Here is a 15,193-nt window from a genome sequence, read left to right as displayed (position 1 = left end):
AGGGCTGGCTGCCATAAGTTAGAGCAGCTGGGGGCTGCTCTAACTTACCTGGGGCTGTTTCAGCCCCTGGAGCAGCCTGGAATCTGGAGGGTACAAATGGGGAGGGGGTGTAATCCCACCTTTTCCTCCCTCTCTCAGGGCTGCACCTACAGAATGCGAGCACACAAAATAGAACAAAAGCTTTCAAACCTTGATCCACCCGTTTCAGACTTCTAGCTGCGCTGCACCTGTTCCTCCATGTCCATTTCTCTCAGCACTGCACTGCTGTTGTGATTCTTTCCCTTTGTCAGGGAGGAACAATCTCATAACCGTGGCATATTGATGCTGTTGCTTGTTCTTACTCTAGGCACTCCCATCTCCGCGCTACTTCCTTATTACAGCTCTCCTGGCTGTTGCTCTATAGGTGATGTAATGTTTACTAATTATAGGTTCTTGGCTGTATAAAGCTTCTCAGATGAGTTTGTGAAGCCCGCTCCGACAGGTTACATATTTACTCTGAGCTGCGTCACTATCAGAAATGAGTATCATAAATGGATGGTCGTGTGCATCATAAGTAGAAATGGGCCTGATTTATAGATTTCAGAGCTGCATTTCCCCCCAGAATTTCAGTGATGTTTGCATTGAGGGGGATAGATCAGGCTGCTGTACGTTGGGTCCAAAGGTTCCCAAAGCCCAATACTAGCTTTACATATGCAGGGTTTTTTTAAAATGCCAATGCCTCTCTTTTTTTATAGGGGATTCTATCAACGCTGTGTGGGTTTCTTGACCTGAAAAGCATCATGGCATGTGTACACAGAGGTGAGGGAAATCAAACGTCAGTGCCCCAAATTTATTCAGGCTTCCTATGGGAATGCTGTTGCCACTTCGGGAGGTGATGAAGAGCTCTGCTGTCAGTTCCACCGACGTCATGCGGCGTCGCCGGCTCTCATGATTTTAGCACAAGTCTTATGATAGTTGGTGCTTTTTTAAAAAGACCCAGCTCCTGGACTCAAGAGAGGAGTGCATGAGACTCTCCGCTTCCATTTTTTTTAAAAAAGGATGTTTCTAGCTCTCCTGGTTCTGGAGAAAAGCTTGAAAAGGTAAAGCAAATGTGTCCTACAGGCACAGAAACCAGGAGGTAAATAAAAAGAATCCATCACTTTTTTTCTTTAAATCTTTTTTTTTTTTAAGATGATCTCGTGACTTTGGGGACCTGACTCATGACTTTTGCATACTTGGACGGGCAATACTGGGCTGGTGAAATGTTCCAAGGTACTTCAGTCAAAAAGCAGTGGAATCTCACGTTTTTAGTGATGATGCAGGGAAAAGAACTGTTGATTCATAGCAAGATATTGCATGTATTGAAGAGAGTAGCAGGGAAAAGACAGATGAGCAGTACCTTAGCTTCTACTTGGATTCCTCATCACGTTCAACAGCAATTTCAGGGTGTCTCCTTATATCGTTGTATATAGGGTAATTTTATATACAAGTGTATAGACTAAGGTTCTAAACACTAATTCTGCTTATTTGGTTGGTTAAAGGCACTCTAACACCTGGGCCATTCCAAAGCTGTGGCCGGGAATCCAGAAGGGATTTTCCAGGATATAATTATGACCGTGAGGTAGCCTTAGCTTATCCTCCAAATTTGAAAGTGTTACTGCTGTATAGGTTAGAGGCATCAAAATGCTACTTCGGCCACAGTGAATAAATGATTTGCTGCATCGCTTCCATCTTGTTTTATTTCTCTTGAACATAAGGTTAATGTGAAGTCACATTATTACTCACTGGAAGCTATATTGTTTCGCTAAAGCATGTGCTAATGTCCATCTTGACTGCCTCTCTCCTGACTTTAAATAGTTTCAGGGACGTTCCCTGACAGAGTGTGTGCAAAGAAGCTTGTTGGTGACTTAGTGCAGAACCTCATTCACGGTGTGCACAGTGGTATGTGCCATGCAGATGCATACGGAGCAGGTCAGATGCAGTTCTATGGAACCTGTAGAGGGAACTTGCCAATGCAGATGATGCAAGTGCACCTAATGCCTACGTATGCCCAGCATGAAAGCAAGCTAGATAAAGTTGGACCTCATTTAAACAAACCCCATTCATCCAGCACCCTCGTGTTATCCATCTTGCTATATCTTGATGCACTCTTTGCAACCTGCTTTCAAAAACGCCCTCATCTGGCTAAACTTCACAGCCTCCATTCTATTCCAATAGCATTTAAAAAAACATACCGGAGTGTGCATACATTCAGGCTATTTATTAAATCACTTACCACTACACCTGCATAATCTAAGTAAACCCTGTAGAGTCCCTGCTCGATATAATTTAAAAAGCTGGGCTCAAAGTCTCATTTTTCTAATCACTTGAAGTTAGACAGAGGCACTTACTGCTGCTTTATTCAAGGACAGCTTCCCTTTTTTCTGCCAGCGTCAGCAATCAGTCCGAACCAATTATTACCAAGATACGCACTTGCAACTTGAAAGGTGCATAAGTGCAAGTTGGAGATGACTAACTATCACGCTGTATTTTTTTCCTTTATGATAAAATTGGAGTAATTCTTATGGAAGAGCTTTCTTTTTCCGTGTAAGAAAGCCTGCAGGGCGGTTCAGCAGCCCAAGATCACACGTACATTTGCACTGGTGCAACCACAGCTGGCATATTGTGTCCAGTTCTGGCGTTCACAGTTCAAGAAGGGTGTTAATAAATTGGAGAGGGTTCAGAGAAGAGCCACGAGAATGAATGAAGGATTAGAAAATGTGCCTTATAGTGATAGACTCAAGGAGCTCAATCTATTTAGTTCAGCAAAGAGAAGGTTAAGGGGTAACTTGACTGCAATCTATAAATACAAATATTTGATAATGGGCTCTTTGGTCTAGCAAAGAAATCCAACAGCTGGAACTAGAAGCTAGACAAATTCAGACCAGAAATAAGTTGTACATTTTTAACAGTGAGTAATTAACCATTGGAACAATTTACCAACAATCGTGGTGGATTCTCTGACAATTCACTGACAATTTTAAAATCAAGACTGGATGTTTTTTCTACAAGATCTGCCCTAGGAATGATTTTGGGGACGTTCTAGTCTGTCCTCCTGTATAACACAGGCCACAGATGATCCCAATGGTCCCTCCTGACCTTGGACTCTATAAATCCCTTTCAGAGGTTATCTCGCAATTGAATGTCCAATCACCTGTGCCATGATCACCTTATAGGAGGAAGAGAAAAATCAGGTCAAATTTGAACCAAGCTTTTCACAATTTCAGCCTGATGATAAATGTTTCCATGAGTCAAGGAAATCAAACTCCAGTGGAAACAGTTTGTGATAGGGAGGGGAGAACCTCCTCTGCAGTGTTTACAGCCCAAACATTTCAAGGCTGCTCTCCTGCAGGAGTTCCTGGGAGGGAGTGTGATTAGGAACAGATGGTAGCTAAGTGAAATTGACTGGTTTGCTTTCATGATCTAAGCTGAGAGAGCTGCAAAAATTGAAGGCCCTAAGAAGTGAACCAGGCGGCTAAATTCTAAGGCCTGACTCAGCAAGGTCATTAAACACGTGAGTAGTCCCGTGTGATTAAGTGCATGCTTAAAGTTATGTATGTTGAGCACACGAAAATGGATGGGACTATTGGCAGTTTTGTGTATCTTGTTGAATTGTAGCCTTTGTGTTTTGGGTCTGTTTTCCTATATAAATAAATCTGCCTATGAGCTGGCACTTCCACATTTTTGGCTTGTCTTCATACTATCTGCTTGCTAACCTCTGGAATCACTTTGCCTACTCTCGCTGTCCTCTGATGTATTTTGTGCTTATTTTTAAATCCTCTAGCACAAGAGGTTGGCCAAAATTCCATTGGTAGGCCCGATTCAACTCCCCTACTGCAACTCTGCACAGTAGTCCAGGAGGCAGCCAAAATTTCGACCTATGGCCGTTTCCACAGTGACAAAGCAGTTGGCTTCTGCTGCTAGTTAATGGGAGCAGAGCTAGGCAGGGAGATCATTCCAAATTGGAGCATGTTAGCTATAGTTCCAGCTATATGCGGGACAGAGAAATATGAGCTATTAAATCTTTAAACTATAGCTGGTCAAAGTTGTGAAAAGCTCTCCATAAAATGTCATTTCCATTTTTCACCAATTATGTTTGGATTGAATTCTCCCAATCCACTGCACTTCTAATATGCAACCGGTGGTGCACGAACCATGCTGGTTGCTTCAGTGTAGGAGACACACATGTGCCCAGGACACTTCCTGGAGTGGGATGTTTCAAATAGTGACATGCTAGAGCTTGGGAGAAGAGTAGTTGTGAGACAGAATGAGGGAGTCTCTTCCTGAGCAAACAGTCCATGGTCTGATTTGTCTGCCAGATAACGAACAGTGCAAACAGCCCTCTCAAATGGGGAATGGTACAGGGTCAAAGAAGGGGAAAGTTAGTAGTGGTGAAAATCAGAGCAATTTTCTTTATTGATTCAAGGGGAAAGCTATACTTCTGTCCTTCCCCTCTCTTCCCCCCCCCCCCCCACAACCCCGAAAGGGGGCTCATTGCAAAACACTTTAAAGCCAGTTGGAAGTCAAAGACCAAAATTGTTTGAGCTTTGCTAGGCAATGAGGTTGTAAGCTGTTGTGAAATACATGAGGTGATGCTTCAGTGTCTACTATATGATCTTAAAGCAAAACACCAAAGGAGTCTTATCTCAAGCTCTTCAGTCTGAGGACAATTAATGGAAGCAGTGATGTTACAATTCTCTGCCATGCTTTGATTCTGCTAATTTAATCACTTCTCCGTGTTCTACAAACAAGAGGCTGGCTCCCCCTAGTGACACAAAAGATTATTAAATGTCTGCAAAGGAAGGAAACGGTTTTATGTATGAATACCTCTTCTTTGTGCTTTCAGTGAAATTACTACATTTTAAGGCTATTCGCTCGACTCTAATGAAATAATTTAAAACATTTGCTGTACTGTAGCTTGAATTAAAAAGAAAATGGGAAATCTTGGGTCAACAGTGAATTTCAGTTTAAAGCCCGCAATCTTTCATCTCAGAAGATCCCAAACTATTCATTCTAGTCGCCACAAGCGTGCACTGATTCTGTGACCCATAGTCATGTGAGAAGACCTCACTTTCACAAGTCCTCTTAACTGAACATCATGGCAGTTACATGAGCAGACTATAGGATGTGGGTATTAAGAGTAAGATTTTGAAAAGCACCTAAGTCCCTTTTTCTAAAGGGATTTAGGCACCTAGGAGACATATGTTAAATAGCATACATGTTAACCTCGATATTAAATAAATTATACCTGTATGTTAGTATATCTCCATGCACATTATACTTTACTTATATCTGTTTCTAACCCAATAGAGTTACAGAAGTACAAACAAGTGCTTAGCTGCTGTTAGTACCTCCCAAAATCTCCCCCAATATATACCAGAGCTTTGGAGGACCACAGACTTAAGGTGGAATTGTGGTTCCACCCCCTTGAAAACTCCCATTGATTTCGACAGGCACAAGATTTGATCAATAGCAGATTACACAAATCTTGTAAACAATTATAGTGCCAACTCCTTTACAGGCAAAACTCATTTAAGCTGCCGGGGAGATTTCCTAAGGCAAGAAAAAAAGAGCAGAACGTTTTGGGGCTGCCACTTTTCAATCCTCTTTTAACATGATTTAATTGGGGATTGGTCCTGCTTTGAGCAGGGGGTTGGACTAGATGACCTCCTGAGGTCCCTCCCAACCCTGATATTCTATGATTCTATGTGGTCCCGCCTCAGTCTTGTGCTATAGCCGGGCTGCACCAAAGAAGAATGCAGCCCAGGACCCTACAGAAGCGTGGCTGGTGTTAATCAGAATCTGGAGAACATTTCCTTACCAGCTCAGACCAATACTAAGTTAAACTATATTTTCTGCCTAAGTTGATTGGCATGCCCATCTATTAAAAATGTGTGTGGCTTTCCAGCAATCCTCTGTGGAGATTATGTGGGTTTGTCAAAGAACAACTGTTATATATGAAGTGGGCAGTCCATCGCATTGGAGGGGGGCTATGGATTTTATATGGTCTGTTTTTATCAGAAAATGTTGACGTGTCAAGAGCCAGGGATGGGCTCTTTCACTTAACTCTAGGTGGTAGATATTAACAAATATTAGATATTTTGCAAGCTCCCGCTTGTTCTGCTGCCTTCTATTGTATACTTTAAGGATTTCATTACCGTGTAAAGGAAATACTCAGTAGCAATTAGTACTTAGGGGATGCATACACATTTTAAAGATAAATATTTATATTTTGCACTGATCTATATAATTGCGCCTCATTATACAGTCTGCACTGCAGAAATGACTTGCACTCTTTTCTGCAAAAGAGTGTACCAGTGTTAACAGATTGTTGTTAGTTTATGGGAGCATTTAACACGGTCTTTCATATGCATCTCCCATTTGACACCAGTGGTGAGCAGAGCTCTTTGTGACCTGTAGTTCAAATCTATATTGTCCCTCAAAATGACCACACCTTACCTCACCTAGGAAGAAGTGACACAGCCTAGAAGCTACCCTGTTTCCAGTCAAACTTGCGGCTGGATTCAGTCAAACTCCCTTAACCTCTGCAAATGCTGGGGGTTTGCAAAGACTTCTTCCTGTATATACAAGCGAGGCAGAAGTTTCTATCATTCAACTCATGCACTGTATGTGGCAGGGTGTTTTCCTTGCTGATCAAGAGACTGCAGAATCAGGGCCCTTATCCATTAATACCGGATGACTGAAACATCCTTTGTTCAATGGGAAACTCTGCAGACAAGAGACTTCGTGACCAAGCATCTGAACCGCCCTCCCTATTTGTTGGAGGCTGAGGAAGAGACGGAATAAATAATGTTGATTGCTCACCCACCAATATTGCATATAAAATCTTGTGGGGGCAACAGTGAAGCATCCTTGATAAGAGCAAGGGCTTTTTGAAAGTACCCTCTTTGGAGAAAGATTATCTGATCTTGTTCTTTTGTCTCTGAAAAGCCCTTGAAACAAAGCACCATCTGTTGCTGTTTGGCAAAAGAAGCCAAGGTCTCCTCTGACAAAGGCAGGCTTGCTATTGTTTGCTCCTTAACCCTTTCAGCAACAAACTTTCTCTTGTCTCTATGCAAACATTTTATTTAGAGTATAAAGTGACAACCTTCTTCCTGCCAGTCCCCCAGCAATCCTGAGTTCAGCTCTTGACTCTGCCACTGACCTCAGTTCACTTGGTTAAAAGCTCTCTGCCTCAGTTTCCCCAGCTGCAGAACTGGGACAATACCCTGTATGTACCAAAGAGGGGGTTGGGAGGGTTAATCGTAAAGCTTTTTGAGATCCTCAAATGAAGCCTCAAGGGGTTACAAAAGCATATGTCAACAATGTAGGCTATCGCAATCAGGGGCATGTTTGTCACAGCTACAGTTGGCTAAAAAGACAGAGGGAATTTTTTTTACAATTTTTTTCCTTTTTTGTGTTTGTGCCAAAGTTTGATATTTCAATGACCGTTTTAGCTGAAACATCAAAAATTTAAAAACTGTCTGACTATCCCAGTAGTTTTCAAACTTTTGTACTGGTAACCCCTTTCACACAGCAAACCTCTGAGTGTGACCCCCACCCCCTTATAAATTAAAAACACATTTTTAAAAAATATTTGACACTATTATAAATGCTGGAGGCAAAGCGGGGATTGGGGTGGAGGCTGATGGCTCACGACCCGCCACGTAATAACCTTGCAATGCCCTGAGGGGTCATGACCACCAGTTTCAGAATCCCTGGACTATCCCTTGTCACAAATGGCAATGCAAGCCCCATAATACTCTTCTAATGCAGGACAGAAGAGAACATATGATGGCATTACCAACTGCCTTAGAAATGTAATGAATAACTACTGCATTTTGGGATACTACTTTGTTAAATCCTGTCTTACCAAAGTCGTCCTCAAATTCTTTTTGCATCCTAATCCTTCTGGTTGGAGAAGTGCGGGATTCAAATCCATGACTGAGAGATGTTTGGAAACTTCGTCTAGGAGAGGATGAAATAATTTCCGCTTGATTTTGAGCTTCAGAAAGAGCATCAAATATGGAGTGATTCCCTTGATTTGCTGGTTTTCTCTCTGGACTGTATTAAGCCAACAACAAAAATGTGCTGAATGACAGATGTGAATGAGAGAAATCTTTCCAAACGTATTATGTTAACAAGAAAAGATATATAGTAGGGTTATATTTTGACTTCAAGATAAAGTGGGCCAAATTTGTCTTGGATTAAATCAATAGAATCTAGATTTATATCAAAATTATACCAGGAATGTATTTTTCCCAATGTGTCAACTTGCCATTCCATGCTGAGCCTGATTCTGTATTCCTCAATGGACCTTGGGGAAGCAAATGAATGAAAGCTATGTGTAGTGTCACTAAAACTCCCACACAAAATCTCCTGAGGAAATGGTGAATACAGAAATGGACGCAGAAAATCTTTTGTATGACTATAGAATCTTGCTGCCTAAAATGGCTTCAAGCTGTAATGACAATAAGACTGTTTGTTTGTTTGATTCATCCGAGGATCTCAAAGCACCTTACAAACAAGAATGAGTAAACTCTATGAGGTAAGGAATTTGTTGGTTTACAGGCCCAGATCAGGGCCCCATTGTGCTAGGTGTGCTATACAAACACACAACCAAAAGATGGTCCCTGTCCTGAAGAGCTTACAGTCCTCAGACCATCATTATGGATCATTATTCCCATTTTACAGATGGAGAGACTGAGGCAGAGGTAAAGCACCTTGCCCGAGGTGCAGAGTCACAAAAAATGGGGAGGAATAACTAGCTTCCACATGTATAAAACAGACTGGCACAATTGGCGTTTAAAAAAAGTCACACTTTCCGGTTAGATTTCATTAGCAAACAAATATTATAAACAGAGATATAGATATGAGTAGAGCGTTTTATAGTTGGCTATAAACATACCACTACAAAGTGTTCTATATGGTTATAAGCAATTTGCTGGACTCTGTAACAATGGATTAACCATTTAGTAAAATGTCTGTCTGTTTATTAGCTCTTTTATAAATGGAAGCTTCACATAAAGTTGGACCAAAAATCATACCTGCCAATGTGCAAAATCCCCCTTCCTGTACCTTGATGATGATGGAGAAGCTAAAGAGGCACCTAATTACCCATCCAAATTACTACTTGCTCCGAGCTGGATTTTTCAGCACTCCTGAAAATGGAAATAACCACCTCACTGTTTTGAGGCTTAATTCATTAGAGCTGGATTGTGCAATCCACGCTCACGTTAAGGAGTATTTGTTCAACCACCATGAGTCAGGGTTGCACAACCTCGCCCTAGATGTTTGCAAAGCTCGTTGAAATGCTTTTATGCAAGGTGCTATGGAAAGGCAAAGTAGCGCTCTGTATCAAGTTTCTAGGACTTGCGGTGAGCATGGCGAAGGCACAGCCAAGTCCTGCAATCGGTGTAAATGCTTTAATATGGTGAATCCTGTCAAAATGCAGCCTATGGGGTCCCAATGAGCTGTTTTTTCCTGCAATCCTGTCCAACATCTTAGTAGTCAGGCAGCTTTTAACCTGGATTTGAGCTGCATGTCTCTGAGCGCAAAGCAGCTCATTGCCCGTTGGCTACATGGACACAGGGTCCACTGGGAATGTTTTTAAAAACCCTGCACAAAGCTTAGCTAAAAAGATTAGGAAGGAACACGTGAAAATGGGCACCTATTGATCTAGCAGCAGCCCAAACAAGGCCGGGAGACTGAGGCAGACTGAAATATTGACAGATGGTTTTTGTACAAAAAAATGAATGTGGAAATGGGGTTTTTTTTTATCAGCAATCAGCTTAGGGAAATCCCATTTCATTTTTTTCATTAATAAGCTTTTCTTTGTTTTTCCTGGTGCAGAATGACCCAGAAATAGCTAAAACGAGTAGAATGGCTCCTACCAACTTGTGCCGTGGATGCTGTCTTCAGAAAGTGGGTACGAAGATGGAGTAGGGGGAGGTGGCAGGGGATTTCTCAGGAAGAAATTCTAATATTTGTCTCTGACAAATACTTGGGGCCTGGTCTCTGTATTTGTATTTTGTGCCAGTTTCTTAACTGGCTCCACGGCTTCCTTAGAGATCACTCGGGAAAGGACATATCCTGCCTCAGAAAGGGTGGAGATCAAGGGCCTGATCCAAACTCCCATTATACTCAATGGAAAGACTCCTGTTGACAGGTTCAGGCCCTAACGGGAATATAGTAATAGCAGGGAACAGAAGAGCACTTGGTGATCTCTCCTGGTTCTTGCCCTACATCCATCTGCATGGTAGGATAGCTGAATAGAAAGCATAGCTTGGCATTGGCCATGTACACAGGGAGCTTGCCATGGTGGCCTTGAGCCTGGTACGTAGCAGAGCACATGCTCCAGACCAAGTGGAAGTGCCGGTACCTACTCAAGAGCCATTGGCACAAGAATGGGAGCTCTTGTGCGCAGTCAAAGGGACAGAGCATAGGCCAGTGGGTGTGTCTTAGCATGCATGGACTTCAGCACAGGCCTCCTTGGTATTAGTGAGGCACCGAGGCATGTGTTCCCCTCTTGGGCTCAGTCCTGCTGCTTGGCAGGGGTGACCGGCTGACCAGGCAGCCTTGCTCCAATGCAGGGCCTGGTTGCTTTGCAATCCCCATTCAGCTCATTGTCTTTCAACTTGCACGTAGGCTGGCACCGCAGCACCTGTGCAGGGCAGGATCAAAGCCTTGGGCACAGATCTCAGCGCAAACAGAGGGAAAAGGGGCACGGCAGAGTCACTGGGGAAAAGGAGTTTTGAATCCTGTGGAAGTGACGTGTAATTTGTTAATGAATGGAGCTCTTCAAGGTCAGAGGTCTTCATTTGTACCTATTCAAACCTGATATGAGCTGAGGATCTAGCCTATAAATCAGCACAGCTCTGCAATGTGACTGTTCTGATTTCCACCCGCTGAGGAGCCAGCCCTGCAAACATTCACTTTTTGAAAAAGTCTTTTTGTTTAAGACTCAGTTTGTTCAAAAAGTTCTGACCAGCCCTGGTCTATTTAATTACCCCTCACTACTACATGATGGCTTGTAGGAGACGGTCTCTCTCATTTCTTTATTGGAAAATATAATTCAAGCTTTTATATCTGTCGTCTGTTAACTCAAAGGGAATTCAGCTTGAAAAATAACTGATGGCGTGATCTGGCCCTAAGAGCAGAACTTGGCTTATCATTATTCACCCAACCCTAGTTCAGTAACAGCCTAACACATAAATACTCAGATACTGGGTGACATGTTGGCCCACTTGAAGTCCAGGGCAAAACTCTCATTCACTCGACTGGGGCCAGGATTTTCACCCATTATGGTCTTTGACTTTCCCACCCACAGTCACATGCACGTAATCTAGGCAGGGCCGTTTTTCCCCCTTTTATCACAGGATTTTATCGTTCTTCTCCTTTTATCGCAGGATACAAGACCCTTCTACTTCTCCTAGGTGCCCAGATGAATTCCCTGATTCTTCCCATTATTCCTGGATTTTAAGTGGGACCTTCACTACTGGGTGTCTCTCTTAATTTTGATTCCCTTGTTCCTGGGCAAGGTGACTGTTCTCATCACTTCACTGATTCTTCCCATCACTGTGTATAGAAGAGATGCCTCTTTTTTCTTTTATATAAATCCACCTTCTGCACCTTCATCTCTATCAATACAGCACCATCACTAGAAGTTCTTCAGCAAGCAATGGACTGAGCTCAGCGTTACCCACAACCACAGCCTGCCTTCCATCCCTCAAGTCCAACTGTAGCCGTATTCTGTACGTACACAGTTCCTTTCATCTCTCAGGGCAGCGATCGGAACAGGGTTGTGATGCTTTGTGTGAAGGCCTCTATTGGTCAAAGCGTTTCTGTGACGCCATAAGGACCTTGACTCCTGCTTGTTAAACAAACGGAGCTCTGCTTTTTCAGTAATTGCATTGTTCGGGAGATCAGCATACTCTATCTTATTTCTGCTTGGTCTGGTGTTTGTCAATTACAGTTGAGGGTCGATTCCCATCTGGATTCAGGGGGATTTCTGCACCTCACTTCCATTAGCGTGAATGAGAGTTGCATATAAATCCCAGGGCATCAAGATGAGAATAACAGACCTCACAGCTTAATGGGCCTGATCCTGAGAGGTGCAGAGCATCTGCAACCTTGCTTCCCTTTGAGGAGGTTTGTTTTCCAGATCTTTTTGTGCTGTACGTGGGTGACGTAACTGCTGCATAATCCTTGCAACTGATCCACTGGAACAGGAATCAGTACAACCTTTGTGAACATGGTTGATGCACACAAAGAAGAGGTTTTACCTTTCAGTAATTCCAGTAATTACTGTTCATAACTTCAGTAAGCTGAGCTATCCAGATTTCTCACTCCAATTTCCATTTCCCTCTTGTTTACTTTGTTTGATCAGTAAAACTGTAAACAATCTTCTTAGAAGAATCTTGTTCCATATTAAAGGCATTTACTGTATGAATGGCAGACCCCACCTTGCATGTGAAAAGCAGCAGGTCTCCCTTTTGGTAGATCATGCTGCAGTTCAATATTGAAATAGAATCTAATACTGGAAATCCAATCCCCCACACTTCAAATATTGCCTTTCTTCTGCTTTCTTCCCAGTATACGCACCCTGTGGGTATGAATTTGGCCCTGAGGAGGCAAACAGCCAAACTGTGCTTTATTACACCAGTGTAAATCCAGCACCTCATGCAACTACTCTGCATTTACATCTTTGTAAAGTGAGAGTAACATTGACCCATCGTATTGGTGGTTTCGAAGTCCAATGAAAAACGTAGGCCAAGATATGGCCCTTAGTCTATGCTGCACTTCCTCTCTCCCCCAGTAAGGAGAAGGAATATGTCAAGAATGGGAAAAGCAAATGCTGACTTTGTCTCAGGCAATGCTGAATCTGCACTTGGAGCTCTGATCCTCACTCCGGTTCAAGGATCCCTGCTGCAGCCATGCAAACTCCTTCCCTTTTTCTGGGAACTGCAAGTTAGGGACAAGATTTGGGTCTCCTAGTCCATCCCTGGCCAATCCAGGGGTATATTTGTTAGTGCTCTGTCCTGTGGGGATTGAGGAGTTAAGTCTACACTGATGACTAGGGCCCTGCCAAATTCATGGCCATGGAAAAAGTGTCCCGGACCGTGAAATCTGGTCTTTTGTGTGCTTTTAACCTATACTATACAGATTTCATGGGGGAGACCAGTGTTTCTCAAACTGGGGGGTCCTGACCCAAAAGGGAGTTGCAGGGAGTCACAAGGTTATTTTAGGGGGGTCGTGGTATTGCCACCCTTGCTTCTGCACCGCCTTCAGAGCTGGGCGGCTGGAGAGCAGTGGCCGTTAGCCGGGCACCCAGCTCTGAAGGCAGCACCTGCCGGCAGCAGCACAGAAGTAAGGGTGGCAAGACCAGACTATGCCACCCTTCCTTCTGGCTGCTCCTGGCGGCTCTGCCTTCAGAGCTGGGCTCCTGGCCAGCAGCCGCCGCTCTCCAGCGCAGCAGCAAGGGTAGCAATACCACAACCCCCGCCCCCCCCACAATAACCTTGGGATTTCCCCCCCCCCCCCCAACAAAGGACAGTGAATTTGGTAGGGCCCTGCTGATGACACAATGAAGTCTCTTTATACAAATAGCTCTCACTGTACAGAATATATTCTACAAGCCAGGAGTTTTCTGTGTATCACCATCTGCATTAAACCTGCACTGAATGTAAGGCTGATGGGAAAATCTGAGTCCGCATTAATTTAATCAACTTTATAAAGAATGTTCATAGTGTAGCTTCCAAAATTGCCATTCTCGGCCACACTCCCTCATTAATTAAACTTACATTTGTGTGGTGTGTGATAATACACACAAATGTGTGCACACACATAGCTAAATCTACAGTAATCATAATTTCTCTCTTCCCCCACCCTCCCAAATGTCAGAGTAAAGTGAGTGAAAACAATTACTGTAAATGAATCTATAATATCCAATTGGCTAAACCACTCTTTAATCTTCTGCAAAAAGGAGATCAGTAGAGATTTAACTAGGTACTCATAAAGATAATCAATTTAGTCTACTTCAGTCAATGCCATATGTTATACCAATGTGTGTTCTGTGGCCGGGGGCGGGGAAGGGGAGGTGAAGGAAGGAAGATGTACATTTTACTTTTCTAAACATCTCTGGGATAAAAAACACCCTAAAAGTAATGTCTTTAGACAAAAGTAAGCTTATAGAACTAAGCATGATGCATGGTAAGCAATGTATGTCTCTGGTGCTTGGCATAAAAGTACAAAAATCATAGTACATTGTTCAGGATAGTTTTAAATGCCCCCATTCCCTTCCCATCCCCTTTGGAGATCATTCTACATTCTAATAGGAATCACCATGAGGAAATCAATGGTTCATGACACTTGACACAATTATTTAACATGAGTAAGAGTTCTGCCTAGATCAGGAAGACCCATTGGCTCTAATCCTGCCAGGTGATCAAGGCTGGGATTTCAATGGGAGTTGGACATCTAGCCCCGTAAGGCATCTGGAAAAATCCCACCCCAAATTGTTTGGAGTTGAGGGTGCTCAGCACCTCACAGGATTGGGCCCACTGTTAACTTCAACTGCAGAACTTTCAGCCTAATTTTTCTGTACATACCAAACAGAAGCTTGGCTTAAGAATACAGACATTGGTCAATAAGCAGAGATCCATCAGCTACTGACATAGACGCGCTCTAGACCTGAATGTCAAGCTTGGCATTAAAGTTTTCCTAAACCTAGGAAAAGGTGAGTTAAGGTTAGGACTGTAACTCGGACAATTGGGCTTAGTATTTTCAGGGATTTCTGATGAGGGATTTTTAAGCAATGAATTTCCCTTTTGCCTGCAAAATTCCCACACAAGCAGGGCTGGATTCATCTTTTGTGGGCCCCCATGGGGGCAATGGAACATGGCGTGGGGAGGTCGATCCCTGGAGCGAGGGGCTGGCTTGGGGCAATGGGGCGTGGCATGGCGGGAGCAACCCTGCTCCGCCAAGTGCAAGGGCACTGTTTGCAAACCGGCAGGCGCCAGATGCACACTGGCCCACCAGGCCCTGTGCTGTCAGCATGCCCCTACCCTTTGCTCCACTTGCACTGATCCGGATGCAGGGCAAGTGGAGCAGGCTCAGTCAGGGCCGCTGGCACCATTGTAAACCAGTACTGCACATAAGAGGCCTGAACACAGGA

At 43.4% G+C, this 15,193-nt stretch overlaps 1 protein-coding gene across 1 annotated transcript in view; it reads right to left on the bottom strand.

Moving 5' to 3' along the window:
• Positions 1–15,193, bottom strand: part of CCDC187 (coiled-coil domain containing 187) — a 68,965-nt gene that overhangs the window by 30,849 nt on the left and 22,923 nt on the right. Inside the window, exon 14 of the mRNA XM_074973784.1 lies at positions 7,892–8,082. Coding sequence (XP_074829885.1) covers positions 7,892–8,082 — 191 coding nt within the window. The remainder of the gene's footprint in view (positions 1–7,891; positions 8,083–15,193) is intronic.

The sequence above is a fragment of the Natator depressus genome, chromosome 16 (genome assembly GCF_965152275.1).
Source record: "Natator depressus isolate rNatDep1 chromosome 16, rNatDep2.hap1, whole genome shotgun sequence".
In the NCBI taxonomy this organism is placed as follows: Eukaryota; Metazoa; Chordata; order Testudines; family Cheloniidae; genus Natator; species Natator depressus.
Note: the sequence above shows the minus strand (reverse complement) of the source record. Positions and strands in the feature narration are given on the sequence as shown.